Source organism: Sebastes umbrosus, chromosome 22, assembly GCF_015220745.1.
Source record: "Sebastes umbrosus isolate fSebUmb1 chromosome 22, fSebUmb1.pri, whole genome shotgun sequence".
In the NCBI taxonomy this organism is placed as follows: Eukaryota; Metazoa; Chordata; class Actinopteri; order Perciformes; family Sebastidae; genus Sebastes; species Sebastes umbrosus.
Window position 1 is genome coordinate 19,942,041 of NC_051290.1, and position 22,539 is coordinate 19,964,579.

Consider the following 22,539-nt stretch of genomic DNA (forward strand, 5'->3'; position numbering starts at 1 on the left):
CTCCTTGGGAGGTGCGATCACGCCTGTTGAGGCATATTATCTCAGAGGCAAGCTGTGAATGAGTGCAGAAAACACTGAAGTCAGTTGTAGTTTCTGGAACCTTTTTCTATTGACTTGCATATATTGTATGGGATTAAATGATAATGTATTGAATTATATTGTGTCGGAGGTCATGTAATTATAATCTGTTTAGATTTTAGTTGAGATGTGGTGGTAAAACTAGGGGTCAGGACTTGACAGCCAGATATTCATGATGTTCAAGGTATCGCATGTGGTTGCCAAACGAGATTTTTTTTTTAAATTCAGTGTAATACTCCACGAACAAGACATAATACATCTTGCAGCAAACGTGTACTGCCAGCTGAAATTCCTTTTCAGTGTTCTGTCCAGAGGGATTACATGTGTGGATTGAAATATTTAAAAGGGGCTGGAAAAGAAGGAGCCACAATATGGCTCTTGACAGTTAACTGTAGCAGGCAGTGAAATAGATAATAAAAAACATTCAGTAGCAACATTTAAAAACCAATCCCAGGTGCAAAAATGTCAAACTAATTTGCTTACGGAGCGGACAATTTTACGACCGACCGACATTTTAAAGCACTTGCGGTAGCATGCTGTAATATAGTTTTTTACTTCTCTGTCATGGTTTCATTATAGTATTGAGTTTCACATGTTTGAGCTTTTGAAGTGAAATTTTTGGTCCTGTGACAACAACTGCAACCTCAGCTGAACTGCACACAGCCCATCTGTATCGTGTCCAGCCACCCGCTCTGCATGTCACTACACACTCCTAGTACAAGCAACCAACAAGAACGCTTTGTCAAGTGGCTGCCTGCGCTCTGGCGAAGCTCTCCAGGGTTAGTGGGGACATATGTTCTCGATAGACCTGTGTCGTCAGTCCTTCCCAACACAAGCGCCAGTTGACAGCATGATGGAGAGCGGCGAAGGACTCGCACAAAGGTGGTTCTGTGCACGTGTAGGGCCAGGTTTTTTTGTCCAGACTGGAATCCAAACACGCCCACCAATCCCTTCCTTAGCTGCCTGACCTTTCTGTTTACCATCCGAAGAAAAAAGGGTGAAATTGTAGCCTTGAAGCCCTGCAGGAGGATGCCACCGTTGAGACCAAGAGCAGACACATGATAGCGCAGACCTTATTGGGAAGCCTGATTTACTTTCATTTGATTTATGAATGACCGTTTAGAGTTGTGATCAGTTGTCATATTTGTAATTTATTGTATTGGATTTTTGCCTCTGTGTGTGGCAGAACAAATTCTTGATCTCACTTTGTGCAATTCCACCGAACAAAGACTAAAGCTGACAGCCATTTGACCCAGTGAGCATACTAGGGGTGGGAATCACCAGAGGCCCCTTGATACCATATTATCACGATACTTACTAATCTTATTGCGATTTTAATCATTTTGCAATATATATTGCAATATATTGTGATTTAATACCTTTTTTCAACTGCAAATTATGTTTGTCAACATCTGTTTTATATAATAAGATTTCTAATTTCTTTTATTTAATAAGATGCAGTTTTCACTCTGTTCATCTCAGAGTTTTCATTCACATAATTTGAGGTTAGAGGTCAAGGGACCCCTTTGAAAATGGCCATGCCAGTCTTCGTGATCCTCACCAAAATTTAGCGCAAATTTGAAGCGTTATTTAGCGTTCTCCCCGAGAAGCTAACATAAGGAACATTGGAATCAACCAATCGATTAGGGTTTCTGGTTTCATACGATCCGTATCTTCACTCTAGTTTTAAGACTGAGCCCGCTACAACCTCTGAAAGACATAATGGTGGCATTATTGGATGGAATAATTAAGAGCTTCATAGTTTATGTTATAAAATATCGATACTTGACGTACGTGTATTGTTACAATATTGCTACACAAAATATTGCAATACTATTCTGTATCGGGGTTTTTTTCCCCACCCCTAGAGCACACGATCTGCACATTTATTTTTTTTTGCTTTGCATCTGTATTACTTTTTGCCCTTGCTTGAACAAGAGCAATTAAGGATAAATCAGACCAAATTGGTGAAATCTCAGATTCACTGATCTGAACAGCTAGTCATATTGCTTTCTCTCATTGGTTGTAGACCGCCAGTAAGGGTCAGGAAATGCTTAAACAGCGTGGCAGCAAAAGCTAACGGCGTTGGTCGCCCTTAAAAAGCTCAATGGCAGCTCAAGCGAAGCAATTAGCATGTTGCATTTGTACTGTCTTTGTCATGAAAGCAGCCTTTTAAGCGTATGACATAACACTGGGGAATATGCAGATAAGTGTGGCTATGGCTGTAATGTGCCACAGGTTCCATTTGTGGGTTGCATACAGCCGAGCATGCACCCACAGCACCCCGTCTTCCAGATCCTTTCAGCCTCCTCCATTGTTCCGTCTAGCTATGCTCCAAAGCTGATTACAGCGCCTTCTCTAATGAAAGCTAATCCTGTGTCACGGTATTGTGGAGGAAGAGGAGGAAGGGGGTGCGGGAGAGGGGGAGGGGGGGGGGGGGGGGGTAGGCTTCAGCATGGCAAAGCTAGCAGGGGATGTCTTCTTTGGGGCCTGTCAGAGTGGCTTTCAGAGGAAATGCCGGAGAGCGTTAACGTCTCTGCAAACCTGGAAATCTAAAGTGTTTTACATTAAGATTGAGCTTTTTTTTTTTATGTGCTGGTCTGTTGGCCCTTAACGCTTTACACACAGCACTGCCCAAACTGGTACTGGCCTGCAATAATTCACTTTAACTATGTTGAGTGCAGCCGTTCATCAGTTGCTTAGTAGTTGGAACTGACATGTCTAATACTTCAATGGTGGTACCTAGAGTTTGCTGTTCTATTACACTGCAGTTCTCTCTGACCTGTGTCGCACCTTTACGTGGTCTTAAGTTTAAGCACTTTCTTTCTAACACTTGCTATATACTCAGTCTACACAGAAATATATATTTACACATCGGCCCAGATTCAGGTGGTTCGTAGTCTTTAGCCTATAGGACAAGGCTCACTATTGATTCCTTGCACTTTTGTTTCCATGAAGTAAAAATGCAATCCCAAGTCTAAGTCCAACTATATCTTGGAAGTATTAGCATAGCTTGTCCTCTATAGCTTGTTTTAAAGCTTGGTTTCGGTGTATGTATAGAAATTGTGGTTGTGTAAACATTTTAATGGCAAAAACTGAATGTCACGATTGAAAGTTGGATGTTCTAAGTAGGTATTAAGGATGCATTAATCCAACGGTTTCTCTCCCAATACCAATGCTGATGCCTCAACTCAGGGTATATGTCAATACCGAGCATCTAGCTGATACCAGTACTGTCTTTTCCCCCAAATTTTAAATTTCTGCAACTCATGGAAATCATTTTAATGTACGGTAATGTGAGGCCAGAGATGGCTATGACCCTAAAAACTCTGGCCCGTAATGACAGAGTGAATGTGATTGATAGCAGGGATGTGACGGTGAGGAAATATCCCATCATTTAATAAAACTTGTGACATCACCGGTGTTACTGATTACACCGGACATTTTTTAAAAGAAAAGATGACGCTCAATATCTGTAGAGCTCTTACTTTAATCTTTAATGTTGGATGTGCTCTGTGTCTGGCCTCTCGAGCCGGTCGAGCTTCGGCTGCCGGGCCGCAGGTTTCCACCTGGCGCCGCTCCACTACACATCAACTTTGACCGCTCCATTCTCCGCACAGCGATTTCCTCAATAACATAATGTCTCCCTTATAGCATTGGGTTTGAATCCGAAATATTGTCAAATAGGCGCTTTTGCTTTGACACCAAATCCTCCGCCGACGTCTTGTCTGTCAACTCTCTCTTTCGTCCCGTGTGTGAAATCTGACTTCTACTAGTCTGAGCTGTACGGGGCAAACACTTTCAATTTCTTTTTGAAGCGTCCGTCGTCCGATTATGTAGCGATAACACGGCGCTGATATGCAAAAATGAACTAAATGGGTTTGATTTCTATAAAAAAAAAGCAAAATTACAGTGGCAAGTAATGTAAATTTAGTTGGCGTTTACTCAAACACTATGTAACACCGACTACCGCGGCAAGCCTGATTGATAGCTGAAACATTGAATTTTAAAATGACATTGTGAAAGAAACTGTAATATAATGTACATTGGTCATATTGTGGCTGATACAAGATGCTTAATAAGGTCAGTATCAACACCAAAACTCATCTGAACATGGTTTATGATTATGTAAATTTAAAAAGCACTGAGGTAGAAAGAACCACTGAGGCAATATGATAATATGCTTCCTTTGTTTTCCTACATTTACCATGCTTACTAGCTGAATCTAACAACACTGAGTGAAACAAAAGCCACCCATGTTGCTGGCTACTAATTTGCTGTGGACTGTAAGTTGTGTGAGAATGGTAAACAAGGAGTGGGTCGTCGTTTTTGAGAGATTGTCAAGTGCTCTTTCCCCCCAACACACTTTTTTTATTTTTTCATCTTGACCCTTGATGCATTTGTATTTTATTGATCTTTTCACTCTCCCTGACTCATGCACCTCCCCCACTCCAGCTCCAAATCACTGTAGTCATTTGCCAGCCGTGATCCAGGTCCCGGCCGGCCTCTCACTGTGTCATCGATCGGCTGCTGCATCGATGGTTCGCCGCGCGCCCCACCAACCCCCAGGAAACACAGCGCAGGGACATCCCTTTAGAAAATGCCCATCCAACCCCCCACCGCAGCATCCGCCCGCCTACTCCCATCTATCCATCCTTCCATACATTTATCCATCCCTCCATTCACCCACGCACAGCCTCCCACGCTTCAGCCCTAACCTCACTAATTAATCAGGGACTTAGTCAGAGTGCTGTCTGAGCAGCGGTGCATTTTGATCACCTGCTGCTGCTGCTGCTGCTAACGCTTTCTACATCTCTCATCTAAAATCTGTTGAGCCAGCAGCAGGATTAACGTTTGCTTGTCACTCACTCTCGCATTGCTGTGTCGCCCGGGTCTCTAAAACTCTGCTATGGGCTATTTTCTGTCAGTGCATGATGGTCTTTTGATAACCATGACAGCCATGGCAGGATGGATGCAGGTCTTGGGTGTATTGTTGGTTTGTTTAGTGTGAGACCTGTCTATCTTAATAATGAGGATCCCTGGATAACTGTCATCGATGGGAACCTCTGTGGAGACAGCCAGACATGTTATTATTGCAGTGAACAGCTGTGGTGTCAGATGCACCATCACACTCCTTTTAGTTTGTGTTCACCACATTCTGCTAATATGTCATCTATTAAGCATGAAACAGTGGAATATATATGATAAGGTTTCTGCTCAGATTCCCAGCCTTGGATCACATCGGTGCAGAATCTAACATGCTGCCGGCGACTCACTTTTAAGCCAATATTTTGATGGATGAAAGATTAAGACTGAGACTCCACAGCGCTGTTTCCCTGGCAACCCCTTTTTTACTCACTTGTATCTAATATCTCTCCTGTTTGTTGATGCGATGTTAAAGCTTATACCGCTGCTGCAGATGATGATGGTCAGCAACTCTTTAAAGTGCAGTAATAATTCACTGGTAGCATTTAATAAAATGTATGGTCATTACAGCTACAATTAGTTATGACACTGACCGCAGGCTATTGAGTGAAGTCGTGAAAATGTGCAGTTAGAGAAATTTAAAGGGGACATATCATGCTCAATTTCAGGTTCCCACTTGTATTCTGGGTTTCTACTAGACCATGTTTACATGCTTTAATGTTAAAGAAATACATTATTTTTCTCATACTGTCTGTGTGAATATACCTGTATTCACCCTCTGTCTGAAACGCTCCGTTTTAGCATCTGTCTCTTTGAGAACAGCTCCGGAAAAAGCCCAGTATTGCTCTGATTGGCTTGCAAGAAAAATATGGTGCACCTTTAAAAAGGTAGTTCTCAAGCTATTAGCTAGGTATAGCTAACTAGGTATATTCTAAGGAGCCTGCATGTGACATAGGAAAGGGAGCCAAACCTGAATGGCTTGTTGAATCACATGTTTTCTGAACTAGGTAGCCCAGAAAAAACTGACTGGGTCGTCTTATTTCACAGTTTGTGGGTTGGTAGATACTCCAGATACCCAAATGTATGTGTATAAGCACTAGAGTTGTTCCGATACCGATACCAGTATTGGAAATGCCTCCGATAATGCCCAAAATTCGCGATCGGGTATCGGCGAGTACGCCGATCAATGCACCAATGCGTTACATCGTTTATTACCCTAGAAAAAAAGCAACTTGTTTTACCGGAAATCAATTCTTCTTCGCCGCTCCAAAACAGTAACCTTCACTGTGCTGTCGTCCTGGATATATCATGGTTGCCACTGGCAACCACTGTTTTAGAGCAGCAGGAAGAACTGATTGCAGGTAGTCTGTCACGTGACGACAGCAAATAACAACAAAGATAATAATCATATCACATCCATACATCGTCAGTAGTAAACAGATGTTAAATAATAATAATAAGAATTAAATATATATTTTTCATCACTCTTGTATCGGATCAGAACTCATTATCAGCCGATACTGCAAGTTCAGGTATCGGAATTGGTATCGGGAAGGGAAAAAATATGGTATCAGACTATTCACGATATGTCCCCTTTAATATGTTTTCAAAGCTTGCATTGTGTACATGCCAGTACAAACAAATATTTGTTTCTTATTTGTGAAAAAGTAACGGGTAATTTAGGTTGAAAATATAGTAAATATGAGCAGAATTGCTGAGTTTATTGGACACAGCAAGTATCAGGGGTAAAATTATATAATGGCATTTGTGCTCCATGTAACCAAAGCTGACCAGCAAACAGTGCAATGGGTGCTGAAACACCATCCAGTGTAACGCCGCAATTGTATTAAGCAGTGTGCTATTCATTTGAGGGAATTAATTGAGTAATTTGAAGGCTCAATTTTGTAATTTTAGGGCATGAATTATTAATTACAGGGAGGCAAATTAAGTAGTGCAAGAGCACAAATTATTAATTCAAGGCCCAGGGAACGATTGATAATTTGTGTGCGCACAAATGATTAAATATGTTATCCTTAATACCTGCTGGGCTGTGTAGCATTACTAGTGTTCATGGCGAGATATCTTTGATACAGGCCCCCTGAGTCCTCTTTTGCATTTTTATTTCCTCCGACGCAGCCGGGGGTTCTTTTTCCCCCGTCTTCTTCCTTTCTCTCTCTTTCTGTGGTCTGTCTCTGGGAAGCTCCGCTCTCCTTCCTGCCTCCACCACAGAGGTAACCACTCCATTCCCATACTGCGCAGATATATTCGGCAGACTCTAAAGCACTGAGCTTCAAAGCCGCGCTCTGTTAAGCGTTTGGTTCAGGGCCGGCTTCTATCCCTACTAATGCATGGTAAAGAGGTTCACGCCAATTTCTAAGTGACCTTTTCACCGTTAGCCCTAAAGCCTGCCGGCCTTTTAAATCTCTGCTCTGTCCTCGGTGGCCAGATGGGGGGGCTTATATATGTTCTATAGGCTGACTTCCATTTCAGTACATCTTCATATAACGTAGTGTATCTTTTCTGTACTGAGTCAAATTGCAAATGCCACTGTGGGTATATGGATCCAGCTGTGCTTCTGCATCGGCTCAGTGATGAAATCCAGCCTGTTTCATCCAGACAGAAAGACCACATTTTAATTGTTGTCTTCGGGTGCAATTCTTTTACCATCCATTAAACAGTGTGTACCATGTCGGGGGATATATTTGCTGAAATGGAATATAATATTCATAACTATGTTTTCATTAGTGTATAATCACCTGAAACTAAGAATCTTTGTGTTTTCGTCGCCTTAGAATGAGCCCTTCATATCTATATATGGAGCGGGTCCTCTTCCCGGAGTTTCTACAGTAGCCCGGAACGGACAAACCAAACTCTGGCTCTAGCGTGAGCCTTTCACGTTTTTACGTTACCTGAAGACCATCGTAGTTCTCCGACACACTTGTGAAACTGTGGTAACATGAGCCACAGAGTGCAAAACCGTGGTACCACCAGCCAGCGTTTGACTTCCGTTGCTCCTAAAGTAGTGTTATTATGGTAAGGATGACCTCTGAGCGAGGCGAACGGCGTTACCGCGGTTTTGCACTCAGCAGCTCACGGGACTGCAGTGTTGGAAAAGGAGGAGTGAGCGGAGGGGTACTCAGTTGGTTGCAATCTGCAACCACACCACTAGATGCCACCACATCCTACACACTGTACCTTTAAGGCACACAATATTGCTATTCTGAATCATACAAAATGTGGAGAATGATGTATTCTGTGGTGATTCAGAGCAGTTCTGTTCTCTTATTAAAAGGAAGAAAGTTGTTTTTGTTGGATTAACCTACCATTCGTTTCTGTTTTTATGAGTTCTTTGCTCAAGGATCATCTCTAAATTAAATATGGCAGCCTCTTAAATATTGGTTTAATCCTTTAGATATTGTATTACACCATTTCTACTGAGGACTGTGGGCGTCATTCTGCAACTGGAATTTATATTGTGTTAATTGTATGGAAGGATTGCATTACTTCTATGGACTTATGAATTATTGATTGACAGTGAAGGCTTTCTAGATGGGTTGGAGGGGGAGGCGGAGTTGTAGAGAAACCGAGGCGCCAATTTCAGACCTGACATCACGCCGGTGTATCCGGTGTGTGAGGTAGACCATATTGCAAATAATTTATCACCTCATGAATCAAATGCGCTATATGGTTCAGCTACTGCAAGTCTCTGTTGTCAGCAAAGATAGCCATATCTTTTGCATTATGCATGTCAGTTAATCAGCTTCAGAATGGACTCTGTGGTTGTGTAATAATGAAGCAATGACACTGCTGCCAGATGACATTTCAAGTTGAGGTACTTTCTGATGTACAGAATGTCCTTTGTTTCCTACCGCCTACACAAGCTCATGCATCCTGTTCATTTTCGGACTCCTAAACATATCCCACTCTAATTGAATGTCGTTGTGTAATTGAATTAAGAAAACTCCCGGTTATCAGTGGAGAGTGACTTGCACTTGATGCCCTATTCAACACTTGGCAGTCGTCCTCTGTGCATACACCGCGCGCAGTGGATGCTTCATCACTAAAAGGCTTCCAACTGGAAAAAAAAAAGTCTGAGTTTGATTGAATTTTTTCATTTCTGCACCGTCGATAGCAGATTCATCTCATGCATATAGTGCAGCTCCATTATACTGTTATTCTGAAGCATTATCCCACATTTGTCGATGTGCTAGTGGGTGTTTTTATTCTTTTTGTGTGCTGCCTATTGCAAACAAATACCGCTGCATGCCACTCCACTTTGGTTGTGCCTATGGATGTATTACTGAACAGGCCTACTGGGCACAGGCTTAGGGCCCCCTATCTTCACCTGCAAAATGTCCCAGAAGAAGACGCAAAATGACCACAAAGAGGCACACAACATCTATAAAGAGAAGCAAAATGACCACAGAGAGATACAGAACGACCACAAAGAAACACAGAATGACCACAAAGGGACAGTAAACATCTCCAAATGGATGCAAAACAACCACAAAGAAACACAAAACATCTACAAAGAGACACAGAACGACCACAAATAGATGCAAAACATCTACAAATAGACGCAAAACAACCACAAGGAGACACAAAACATCTACAAAGAGAAGCAAAATGACCACAGAGATTCAGAATGACCACAAAGACACTCAAAATGACTACAAAGAGACAGAACATCTAGAAAGCGCAAAACGATCACAAAGATACACATAATGACCACACATGGACACAAAACACTGACATAGAGACACAGAATGACCACAAGGAGACATTAAACATTGGCAAAGAGACACAGAATGACCACAAAGAGACACCGAATGACCACAAGGAGTCATAGAACATCAACAAAGAGACACAGAATGATCGCAAATAGATGCAAAACATCTACAAATAGACGCAAAACATCTATAAAATAGATTCAAAACAACCACAAAGAGACACAAAACATCGACAAAGAGAAGCAAAATGACCACAGAGAGATTCAGAATGACCACAAAGAGACTCAAAACGACTACAAAGAGTTAGAACATCTAGAAAGCGCAAAACCATCACAAAGATGCACAGAATGACAACAAAGAGATGCAAAACGACCACAAAGAGATACAGAACACCGACAAAGAGACACAGAATGACCACAAAGAGATGCAAAACGACCACAAAGAGACACAGAATGACCACAAAGAGATGCAAAACGACCACAAAGAGACACAAAACACTGACAAAGAGACACAGAATGACCATAAAGAGACACAGAACATCTTCAAAGACATGCAAAATGACCACAGAGATGCAAACAGAGAGGCACAGAATGACTTCAAAGAAGCACAGAGCGACCACAAAGAGACACAAAACGACCACAAAGAGACACAAATTGACCACAAAGACACAGAATGACCACAGATAGACACAAAACATTGACAAAGAGAGACAGAACGACCACTACGAGACAGAAACATCTCCAAAGAGACACAGAATGACCACAATGGACAGAACATCTTCAAAGAGATGCAAAATGACCACAAAGAGATGCAAACAGAGAGGCACAGAACGACTTCAAAGAAGCACAGAACGACCACAAAGAGACACAGAACAACCACAAAGAGGCACATAACAAGCAAAGAGGCACAGAATAACCACAAAGAGACTCAGGACGAAGACAAACAACACAGCTCTGTGGTTTGTGGTTGCATTGTGTCTAGGTGTCTTGCTCCTGCAGGAATTTTGACGGAGGCTTTTACATGTCTGTGCCAATGAGCCCGTTGTGGCATGATCCGTTTTACCTGACACTGGTATTTACGTACCATTTAATCAGATAATGAGTTACCACTTGATTCATTACACAGAGATCTTGCTAGTGCTGCCAGCCACTTGCCTTGCCCGAGGATAAAGAGCACAGCACCGTCGTTCGAAAAGGCAAATGGATCAGGGGAATAGTGACTGCTGTTTTTGTGTGAGTAAGGAAGTAAAGTTATAGATCAGTATCAGGCTTTGGATCAGACACCGCTCTGCCTTTTGCATAATAACGTGTGACCATGCAGTCAAATTACTTCTGGTATTCTATGCTTTGTATGAACTGACCTTTGTTGCACTCGCACATAGTTCGGGAGCCTTTGTTCTGCCTCAGCTTCCTGTTGGTCATGCTGAGATTTCCACTGGTCATGCTGAGTCTTAGGGGAGGAAAATTGCTGGTGAGGTGGCTTGTCTGGTGGAAGGGGGGGGCGGAGGGTTTGACGTGGGCAGTGACAACCCCAAGTCTCGCCTAAGCTCCGCGAGGGCTCCCGCTGCATCATGCACCGTCAGCAATTTAACTTGGGGGTCGATTGGGCATCTGATGGAAAGATGCTGTGCATCGCAGGATTTAGGCTTCTGGCCCTGCAACTGTAAGAACGTATCATGAGTTGTTGTTGTTGCTTTTCTCGCCAAGCAGTCTGCTGCATCTGTACGGATTTATAGGAATTCATTTGTTTTATCAGTGCCCACTCATTGGCCACCATCCCAACACAGCTTGGACAGTGCTGACTTAATACAGAGGCAGTTAATAACAGGTAGCTTGCCCTTCATGGCCGTCTGGGGCAGCCACAGTCAATGTTTGCTATAGGTATTTGCTGTGCAGTTGATGAAAATAAACCGGCACCATGGCTGCCAGTAGTGGCGCTAGTTAGATATCGATTGACTGACGTTATTGTCTGAGCGGAGCTGTATCATATCAATAAAAGAATTTCTTGAACAATTCCTGATGCTATATAGTAGGGCTGGGCGATATGGACAAAATTTTCGATCCGACAACGACAACGCGTTAACGCAAATGTGTTTTAACACTACTAATTTCATTAACACATTAACCCCACTTGTAATTTTTAGGTTGTTGCGGGTTCAGTTTTAAAGCCAGAGTGAAGATACTGGTTTGAAACTAGAAAACCTAGAGAATCCATTGGTACTAACCATGTCATACTGGCTTGTCACGAAGGAGGCTAAATAACAACTTTTATAACTTTTAATAACAATTCTAAACTTACGCTAAAGGAAAATCTGACATGGCCATTTACAAAGGGGTCCCTTGACCTCTGACCTCAAGATATGTGAATGAAAATGGGTTCTATGGGTAGCCACGAGTCTCCCCTTTACAGACATGCCCACTTTATGATAATCACATGCAGTTTGGGGGCTAGTCATAGTCAAGTCAGCACACTGACACACAGACAGCTGTTGTTGCCTGTTGGGCTGCAGTTTACCATGTTATGATTTGAGCATATTCTTTATGCTAAATGCAGAACCTGTGAGGGTTTCTGGACAATATTTGTCATTGTTTTGTGTTGTTAATTGATTTCCAATAATAAATATATACATACATTTGCATAAAGCAAGCATATTTACCCATTCCCATGTTAAGAGTATTAAATACTTGACAAATGGTACATTATGAACAGATAGAAATTGTGTGATTAATTTGCGATTTATTTTAAATGATTGACAGCCCTGATTTAAAGACAATAAATTATCATATTGAATTATCACCCACCGCTACTACAGTGTATAGCACAAGGTACAGGCTTTGTTCTGTTGTTTGGAAGTCATTTTTTGCTAAGTAGTTGTCTTCTGAATCCCAGAAATCTCTCCTATTTTTTTTTTATTCTGTATTCATAATGTAAGGTGTAGCACACACAGCTTTCAGACATCTGACAAGGCCAAGAAGGAAGATGATATACAGGAATCGCAGACATCTGGGCTGCCAGTTCAAGCAATCACGGTTGCACTCCGTGTTCTTCGCTAAATGAAGCCGGGGGGCTGCATGGTGAGCTCTGCAACAGCCTGTCTCACTTTCTCCAATTAAGCTGATCTGTCCAGCACCATATGACTGCGCACCTCCCGCTGTCTCATTCCTCTGAGAGATCACATTAGCTCTGAACTACACCAACCTGAACATAGCAAGCTGCCCGCTTTCCCACTGCCTCTCAGCAGTCTCCGATGCACCGTGCCCGTGTGATTCCGATTTCTCAAGAATCACACCTGAATGTCTGCTATGCTCGGGGATAATTATTCCACGCACGGATGTTGCATGAACAAAGGTGGCTGCAGGGGTGGATGATCTAAATCTTTGAGAGTTCTCTGCGCTAATCCACTGAAAAAGGAAATCGTTAAATGTTCCTGTAAACCTCGCTGACCAACGCAAGATAATATACTTTTATTAGATCAACTTTAAAGTTAATTTAGCACACCCTGCAGACATTCAGAGGTTTAGTGGTCTAGTAGTCTTTAAACCTAATGGCTGATGGGTGTCTTTAATTAGTATTTTGGAAAATTACAATGCTAATCTGAGACAAATTAGCAGGGAAAGTTAAATCAGACTGCAGATTTGTTTCTTTTTTTCATCCTCTCTGACCCTTTCTCACTCTCTCGTCATTTCACTCTCATTCAAGGCTGCAGTGCAATTTCCTGGTTACATAAGAGAAGGGAACAGAGAAATGGCAAAATTAATGAAGGCAAAAGCGACCGGCTAATGGAGACCATTTTTGAGGCAGAACGCCTCAGGTCAGTTTATGCTCTAACAGCTACAAAGCTCCGTCTGAAAGGGTAGATGCAACAATTGCTGTGTGGGAATGCTGTTGTTTAGGAGGAAAAAGGGTTGAGATTTTGACACTTTATCTGTTTTGACTGTCAATAGCTCATAGTTGAATGGTTAATTACTGCAATGAGAAAGATGAAGCCCATTTTTTTATGCCATATTTGACATCCCCCATTTATTTTCTTGTTCAAATAACAGAACGCAACAAAAGTTTGATGATTCCTCTTCCTTGTCTGAGTTGTTAATCCACATTGTGCTTTTTCGTTAGCTCAGGAATTTTTGTCGTGGGAGTAACGCCTTTTTCTTTAGAACCTACCATTACAATGTGTCATGTAATGTTTTGGCAGAGGTGGGTGTTGCTCCTTTTTAATAAGAGGGCTGTTAGAAATTCCAACGGGGGAAAGTTCACAGTGTTTCCATTGTCATGACGGTAGGAAATGGAGGGACGATGTGTTGAAAGGATGCCAGTGCGCCAACAACCACAGCTTTCGCACAGGTTATTTCTATTAAAGAATAATGTTATTCTTTAGTGTTTGAATTTTCGGATGTGTTGTGTTTTTGTCGCTTCAGTGGGACCAGATGTGGTCAACATCACCAGCTACTCCGATGGTACCACCTGTTTTTGCATCACCAACAGATGTGCACATTCAGTATAGCCGTGGTGATATTTTATAAACGGTTTAAGCGATGGTGATTGCGTTTCATAGAAAATCAAACTAGAACAGTGCACTGAGTAGTGTGCAGATCTCCATCAGGTGTGACTGCAACGACCACTGCTGTAATGTTTGATTGAATGAATATAAACCACAATTGCCCCCATCTAGACCACAAGGTTTTCACTCACACATCTTACGCAACAGATACACTCTCATTTTAATTTATGCAGCCGTCTGCACCGGCTAAACCCCGTTAGCTGTAAGCTTTGTTAGCCAAACACACAGCAGGACTCTGCTGCCCACCGGCTGCTACAGTCAACAGCTAACTAGCTCTCCTCCTACCGACATACTGTAAGAAGACAAGCTCCGTTTTACTCCGCACTCGGTTCAGTTTGTCATTTGCTAAGCAATAATTATACATTCATACATACATGCAATGTCTTATTCAGGCGTGTAAATCAAATGCGGAACAATTCGTAATCCCTAGCGTAAATAAGAGTCTAAACTGAAGCAGTCGTTGATCACTTGCGGCCCTTACTGGCCGGTTAAGAGTAGTGTGGAGTCAGCTGTCAATGGGGGTATAAAACAGTGTGAATCACTGCAACCACGAGAGGTCCTTGCGCATACAGGCATAAATGAACCACTAAACGTATTAGGCTGATGGGTACAGTAGTTTGCAAGATTAGCCGTGGACAGACAGACAGACACAGATATGCTCATACACCACGCCTGAATACATAATCTCCTGGCGTAGATAATAGCTATTACAACCATTCGATATGGGGCTTCCCATGCATCCTCATAAAACTCAATGTTGTTACCAGCTACCTCTCCACACAGACATATGTTTTGTTTTTTTGCAGAGAGTTGAAAATAACTTAGTTTAGTCTCATAAAGTTCAGATTTAAGAACCGCACAGTTGCGGTAGACTGCCTTGAGAGTTTACCTGTCATTGCAGTAATGCTTAATTGGCTAATGTGGGCTAAGGAAAATATTGTAAGCACTGTACCCTCTGCCCTTATCTGACAGTTTTTACACATTTACATGGAGTTTATTATGACAACCAACTAAAATCAATACCCCGTTCATACTGGTGCCCTTAATGATTCAAAGGGATATTTGTGACATAATAATGTTGCAGCTTCTTGACCTAGCTTGTCATGTCATTCTCTTCAGGAAAGAAAATTCCTTTCAAGCTGGTCCATAAGAGTTCACACGACTGTTCACACTGTACTGTATATCTCCAACATCTCAGGGGCTAGAGTGGTGTAGTCGCTCAAGTCAAAAGCCCCAAGGCCCTGGCCTCGGGCTAGAGTTGCATAGCAGGTGCTCAGGGGAGGCCAACCTGGAGGCTTGGGTAATTCTATCTCTCTATTTCTGAATGCCCCAGATAACTACTGGAGACATTAGGCTGATATTGTTTTAAAAAAAATAGTTTTAAGCACATTGAGGATTTATTTGGCTTCAACAAAGCTTGTGTTAAGAGCCAGTTTTGTCATTTTGGTCTTAAGTATGCAGATGGTGGTTGCAGGAAAAGGGACAAATAGCTTACCAGCATCACAATGTTGACTTTCAGATATCAGAAATAGGTTTCCACTTCCTTTGTTGACTTTAGGCAATGTTAAAGTTTTCTAAATGAATCGAGCAGTATATTTTAGTGTAGAGAAATGTTATCATCAGTCAGATAGCCTTTTTCTTGTAACTTGGTGATTTAGACCGTTCAAGACACAGTAATGTTGGAAATATTCAAAGTACAAAACTGCAAGTCCAGTAAATCTGCAGTTTCAATATAACACCTGTTAGTCAGCTTTAAATACTGCAGTTGAGATCCCAAATATCGTCTGTCACTAAGCACAGTGTGGCACAGATAAAGTGCAGGTCTGATTACCACTGATGTCACCTTTGGGAAGGATGGATGTTAACACAAACACTCACACACACATAGCCACCAACTCAACAGTATTTGCCACTGGCTTAGCGCATTAGTCACACCCGTGTGCTATGTGCAAAGTCTGCAAGTGGACGTTAATTAAGAGCATGTCTTATTTCTTTAGCTGCTGAATTGAAAAGTTCACCACAGGATGTGATCTTTAATTATGTCCTTTTTGTACCTGTCAGTAAGTAATATTCTCATCATCATGGGGTTGTAAAAGAAGGAAATATTAACAGACTAGGCTTTTGTTTTGGCCACTAAAAGTACCTTTTAAATAATGGTTTCATTTAAAAAAAAAAAAAAAACCTTGAGTTCCTTTTTACCTGTTTGATGTCAGCTGCTAAAAGGGCAGTGACATGAGGACCATTTTAAATAATTGCATTGTGGGGTTTCTGTTCTTTTGTTACAAGAGCACACTTTCCATTTAAAGTCTGTCTAAAGACTAGTTGGGCTATTAGCATAGAGAATGTGCTGCACCATCTATTTTTTTGTGCTTTGATTAGATTGAAAAATTCACTTTTCAAATTAAAATGCATGCAAACAGGATTCAGGCTTTTGAATGCGTCTGTTGTGTCCAAAATTGCTAGAGCACATTGAAATGGTGTGAAAAGCTGTCCTTAATAAGCCACTAATTAAAGGCAGAGTGAGTAGGATTTGTCCATTGTGGTTTGTAAACACAACATTCAAAGACGGCCCCTCCTCCCCGGCTCAACGGCGCTAGCCAGCGAGTTTAGCAATCTTTAGTCGAGCTAGCTGATGGGCTTAGTGTTTGTGTCCAGACAGGAGAACTCAGCCGACAGAGGCCGAGGAGTGACGGCTGGAGGCAGAGTGAGGGGCAGAAAAACGCCCAGAAACGTCCCAAACACAGCAACATGAAAAGAAAAGAGAAAATTCAGGCAGAGGGCGGGCAGGGTCTCTGTAGATACAGACACCACCACTGATGCACAGGTCCACACTAAACCCACGGGTCGGGCGGGTTCGGGCCGAGCTTACTAGAAGTTATCACGGGTTCGGACAGGCGGTCCAAAAGTGACAAAGCAGCATTCCGAGTAAGTTATTAATAACTTACAGAAACATTGCGTGCAATAATCCACCCATTCTTCCCCTTTCTCACAGAGGGTCGCAAGATTGCCGTAAAGAAGATCCGCCAGCTTAGCTTTTTCACACCAAACCAAACAATGGCAGCATAATGCCGCCCCAGTGTGTGATTTTTTTTTGATAGCAAGTCGGCATCACAGAAGCAAAAGAGGCGTGACGTTTAACAACGTCAGCGTCTAGTGTTTGTGTAGTCTCGCCATACCGGCTGTCCCTTTTTACACAGACATTGGTTCGGCTCTGTGACTACCTCCGCTGCCGACTCAGAGGTGGAACAACTCTGTCCCCCCGTTACGCCTCTGTACCTTTTATACAGAACAGCGAGGCGGAATAAGAGCGCAACAGTCAAAGGAGCTTCTGTGTGTCACGGCACTCGAGTCCACTTGTCTCAGACCTGACAATTGTGCTACTATAATGCATAAAGTTGGCGAATTCTGGGTTGGGTCGGGTTTGGGTGGTTCATTAACGCATATTTTTGCAGGTCGGGCGGTGCGGATTGGCTCTCATAATGTGTCGGGTGGGTGTGGGTAATTGCTCGATTATGGCAGAAATCATAATAAAGAAAATGATGGTCAGTTGGGCGAAAGCGCACCGCTGTAAAGGAAAGGGGTGCGCTGGATTTGTAACACAAGACAAACTGAGAGCATCATTGCGAAACGAAATGCTGCAATAAATGTTTTTAGTTGATTATCTTGTTTTCATAATCATTTGAAGCCAAAATCGTAATTGTAATTGAAATTTGATCAATTGCACAGCCTTATGGGTAAAAAAAACGTTGACCCACGCATCGCTATGCCACACTGTGCCTTTAAATTGACAGTAACAGAGATTTGTTGTGGATTCAGTTAGTCTAATTTCCGCAATGCCTTCAAGACTCTCAGGAATAAACATAATTTTACTCTTTTAAATAATTGTGACTGACAAATAAGAGAATGCATTTCAGACTGGAGATTATGTCTCACTTCTTCTAATCACACATAAAAGAGAGCATGTTTGAATACAGAAATGTTTACATATTAAACACCGCGCAAGATAATACTCCAACGAAAGGCTTTTTATGTTAATGAAAACGTTTTTTATTATGTGCTTCATTTTCAAAGCGTAATCTCATTCGCTATGAATATTGCCAAGCAAACTAGAAACTGTGTGGGTCTGTTATAAATATTGAAAATTGAATGACTCACAGATCATAGCAGCAATCTGGTAAATTGTCTCAGAGGGTGGGCTGGAAGCATGGGAGTGAACACGAACTCCGTCTCCTGTAGGGAGCAGATCCCATGGAAGGTACAAAGTACCTGCTAATCAAACAGCTTAAATGCCTTTTGCACAGCGATGTAGAATTAACTACGTATCCTCAAAAGCCTTTTGTCAATGAAAAGTATATTAAAGCGCTGTAAATATGTTATAAAAGCAGTCATAATGATGCTATTTTTTTCCCCCCTTGCAGCTGTCCCGTTCCCCCCCAGTCACCGGCTGACGGCTAAAGAGGTGTTTGACAGCGATGGGAAGCCCAAAGTGGACGTGCTGAAAGCTCACCTAACGAAGGAGGGCCGCGTGGAGGAAGCAGTGGCCCTGAGGCTCATCGCAGAGGGCGGTGCAATCTTGCGGGCAGAGAAGAACCTGCTGGACATCGAGGCCCCTGTGACAGGTCAGTAGTCACATTTCGTACATTGCGTTAGAGCTTTAACATCTAATCAATTAGTGAATTGACTGAAAGTTAATCTGTGAATATTTTGATCATCAATTTTTCATTATTTCTAGCAAAAATACAGAATATTTATTGGTTCCAGCCTCCAAATTGTGAGGATTTTTTTTATCTTATGTGACAACAAACTGAATATGTTTTGGTTTTATACTGTTAAATGGACAAAACAAGACATTTGAAGATGCCACCTTGTGCTTGGCAGAACATTTTAATTGATGGATAATGAAAGTAATCAACAAGCTCTAAACCTTGACCTGCATTTGTGCTTGTTTTTCACTAATCACCTTAACAAATGACTGAGCGATAATGATCCACTTTAAGAGATGAAAACATGGTTTGCATGCAGACGTGGCAGAAGAAGCAAATTATTCTCAGATTCTCGACTAGCGCGCCGTTTCCTTCCTTGTTTGTCACTGTGTTTTTCTAAAAAACAGTCATTATTAGGACCGCCTGACAGTACACGAGTCCACAAATGCACAATACGTTAACCTGAAATCAACTTGTGCAGCCCTAAGTGTTTGCTTTATGCTAACTTGCAGAGACACGTGGTACTGTAGAAACGCACACGCTGGGTTATTTTAAGAGAAGACTGCATGCTTACAGTCCTATGAAAACTTAATTTTCTTAATTAAATGAGTCACCGTGCCTCCGGGCCACGCGTGGGCCATGTGGCTAGCCATAGCAGTGTGTTTTATTTTAGGAAACACACAGGTTTTAGTTCATCCAATTTGCCAAAACCAACAAGCTTGGTGACACTCACTCACTTGGCTGCTTCGTGCATTAAAAACAGCTCTGACACAGAAAAAAGTTTCACAGATACTCAGCTGACTTTGAAAACACCTGCTAACCTTGGAGAAAAAAAACGGACTCATTTATTTTTTTTTATCAGAGCTATTAACCAGTGTGGTAAAAATCTGAAAATATTTCTTTTTACACTTATTCAGTCTCTAAAGCGCCCCGGAGCTGAAGTCCTGCTCATTCATGCCTGCCTCGCTGGAGGAACACACTGTAGTCGGAGGCTCGCTGATGCATATGCACGGATCCAGTGCGTCTATTGTTGTCTTTCTTCCTGGTCAAGTGCCCCCTGTTCCTCCATTAGACTTTCTGATGAGGCTTCTTTGATGTTAATCAGAGGCACGGACCCACTCAAAGGATCTATGGCAACCCGTCATCATCGTTTCCTAATAAATGAGATCGTTCTCAAAACCCAGTCCGGAGAGGCCTACAGTATGCTCATATTTGGCAGGCCGTCGTACTTAGTTGAATTCATGAATGCCCTTATTAATCAATAGTGTGGGTCTCGTATGTTTACGGAGGCCATTATAATAATAGAATATCTTGTCTGGCTGTTAAAGAGAGTGAAGCTTAACAACAAAGATGCAAACAGGCTGGACAAAAGCCTTATTTGCTGCGTCTGTCTCTGTGTTTGCAGGCAGCAGGGATTAAGCGAAATCCTGTTAAACATAACTAGATTTCTGGTTATTTAGACAACATAACTGGCTCTCCTAAAGGTTTTTGAGTGATTCACGTGTATGACAAAGTACCACCCAACGTAGAGGGGTGAAAGGAAAAATCTGCACTCGAGCGTATCCAAATTAATTTTCAACTACGACTGAAACTCAACAAAAAAAAAATGCATTGATCTTCCAGTTTAAACTAAACACCGGGAAATAAATGAATTTCCACAGCGAGACAGTAGTCTATTTATAAAACTTAAAACACATATGCACAATAAGGCAAAGCTGTGATCTTTCTCAGAGCCTGTCCTCTCACTATGCTGCAGCTCAGAGCAAAAACAAATCTCTTAAAGTGACAGCGTTTTTTGTAGAAAATGTTAATTTATACTTAATACTGGTTTGAAAATATGGTAGTGGAGTAGGGGGGAGAAAGAGAGAGAGAGACAAGGGAGTTAATCCGACAATGTAAAACTGTACTATGATTTCCTGCCTTAACCTGATCACAATCTGGTTTCTTGTGTGTACACATAACTCTTAACGCTGACCTTCCAGTGTGGTCACATTGTCATTTAAATTCTGCTCTTTCACAAGCTGTCACGTTTTGATTTTAGATTTCATAACAGTTCATGCGTTGGTTTTGGCCAGTAAAACCTCCTTCCTTTGTTGTCTTGCATAGAAACAGTGGACAGCTCCTGTTCTGTGTGCAAGCCGCGGATCCCGAGGAGCTGTTTGTGTGCGTGCACTTGTGTACACGAGCGCGGCAATGAAGCACTTCTTTCCCTCCCACTCAACACCCCTGTCTCAACCCCTCTCCCACTCACTAGTCCTTTTCAACAAGGATTTCTCTGCTGCGCGTGCTCGTGATCCTGCTGTGTTTCCCTCTCGCGCGCACTCCCGAACTCGCACACCATTCTCTATAAACATTTCTTTGTTTCTCTTCCCTCTTGTCTGCTATGTTTTATCCCTCCGTCGTGGTTCTTTCCTTCTCTCTTTCTCCCCCCCCCCCCTCTTTAGCACACCTGCAATTCCAACATGACACATGGACAGCAGATTAGTGAGTAAATATTTATCATAGATGTAAAGCACCATGACATGTCAGCTATCTCTCTCTCTCTCTATGCGTCTCACATTCACACAGTCACTTCCCGGTCGGGCCAGATGGCAGGTGGGGTTTTTCGTGGAGGGAGGGGTGCGTGTGACGAACGGAGCTGGCTTAGGCCACTGAGTACAAGCTGCTCCCATGGCCGTCGCACACCCAACAATAGAGCCCCTACCGCCACATCACCAGGCAACGGCGAGCTTTTACACCATCCACACACCTGTTTGCAGCGCGGGTGCTCCACCCTGATGGAGCGTAACATACTAAAACACCATGTAACATGTTTCGCTAAAGCCAAAAGAGGCTATTTTTCACGAGACGGTGATGTAACCGGTAAATGCTTCCAATGTTCAGTCAATTTAGCCTCGGCTGTTTGCATTTCATAATATGACATATTTCTTATGAAATTGTGATTTATTCTAAGTGAGGAAATGTTAAGACCTTGGTTGTGGAATTTCCTGTGTAAACTTTAAAAAGGTCTTACTAAGACCTTGATAATGGCAATGTATGAGTTTAATGTGAAGTGTTCTCAGTCTGTGCAGCATGGCAAGGCTATTAAACCTTTCCAATAGGTTGTTATACAACAGTCTTTTAATGAGGAATACATAAATGTGGATGTTAGAGCCAGACGGATAAATTGTCCGGGGCGATATTAGTTTACTGTAGATTTACTGGAATCGGTAAAATGACTATTGGCGGATTTCTTTTTAGATTCTCAAATATCGATTGACATCGGCCGCACAAATCCAGTATTAGTTGGGCTAAACTGTATATTGCCACCACAGTTTACACTATATAAGAAGTGGATGTCGTCACCGTGACGTCACCCATAGGTTTGTGGACTGCCATTTTGAAGCCTTGAGTTCGGCAGATTGGCCGTCGCCATCTTGATTTTTTGCAACCGGAAGTGACACGAGAGGGTGGAGCTAAGTACATACGAACAACGGTAACATAACTCCCATGAACTGAAAACACACTGTGAAAAGGTTAAAGTTCTGTGACGAAAACGCGCCAA

General features: G+C 42.2%; 2 protein-coding genes across 10 annotated transcripts in view; both read left to right on the forward strand.

The window, feature by feature from the left end:
* The window catches only part of LOC119481208 (serine/threonine-protein kinase pim-1-like), a 1,020,488-nt gene that overhangs the window by 226,608 nt on the left and 771,341 nt on the right, over positions 1-22,539 (forward strand). The window lies entirely within an intron of this gene.
* Positions 1-22,539, forward strand: part of LOC119481207 (serine/threonine-protein phosphatase 2B catalytic subunit alpha isoform) — an 81,569-nt gene that overhangs the window by 18,110 nt on the left and 40,920 nt on the right. For all 7 annotated transcript variants that reach the window (XM_037757950.1, XM_037757954.1, XM_037757952.1 and 4 more), the window contains exon 2: positions 18,711-18,911. In XM_037757950.1, coding sequence (XP_037613878.1) covers positions 18,711-18,911 — 201 coding nt within the window. The remainder of the gene's footprint in view (positions 1-18,710; positions 18,912-22,539) is intronic.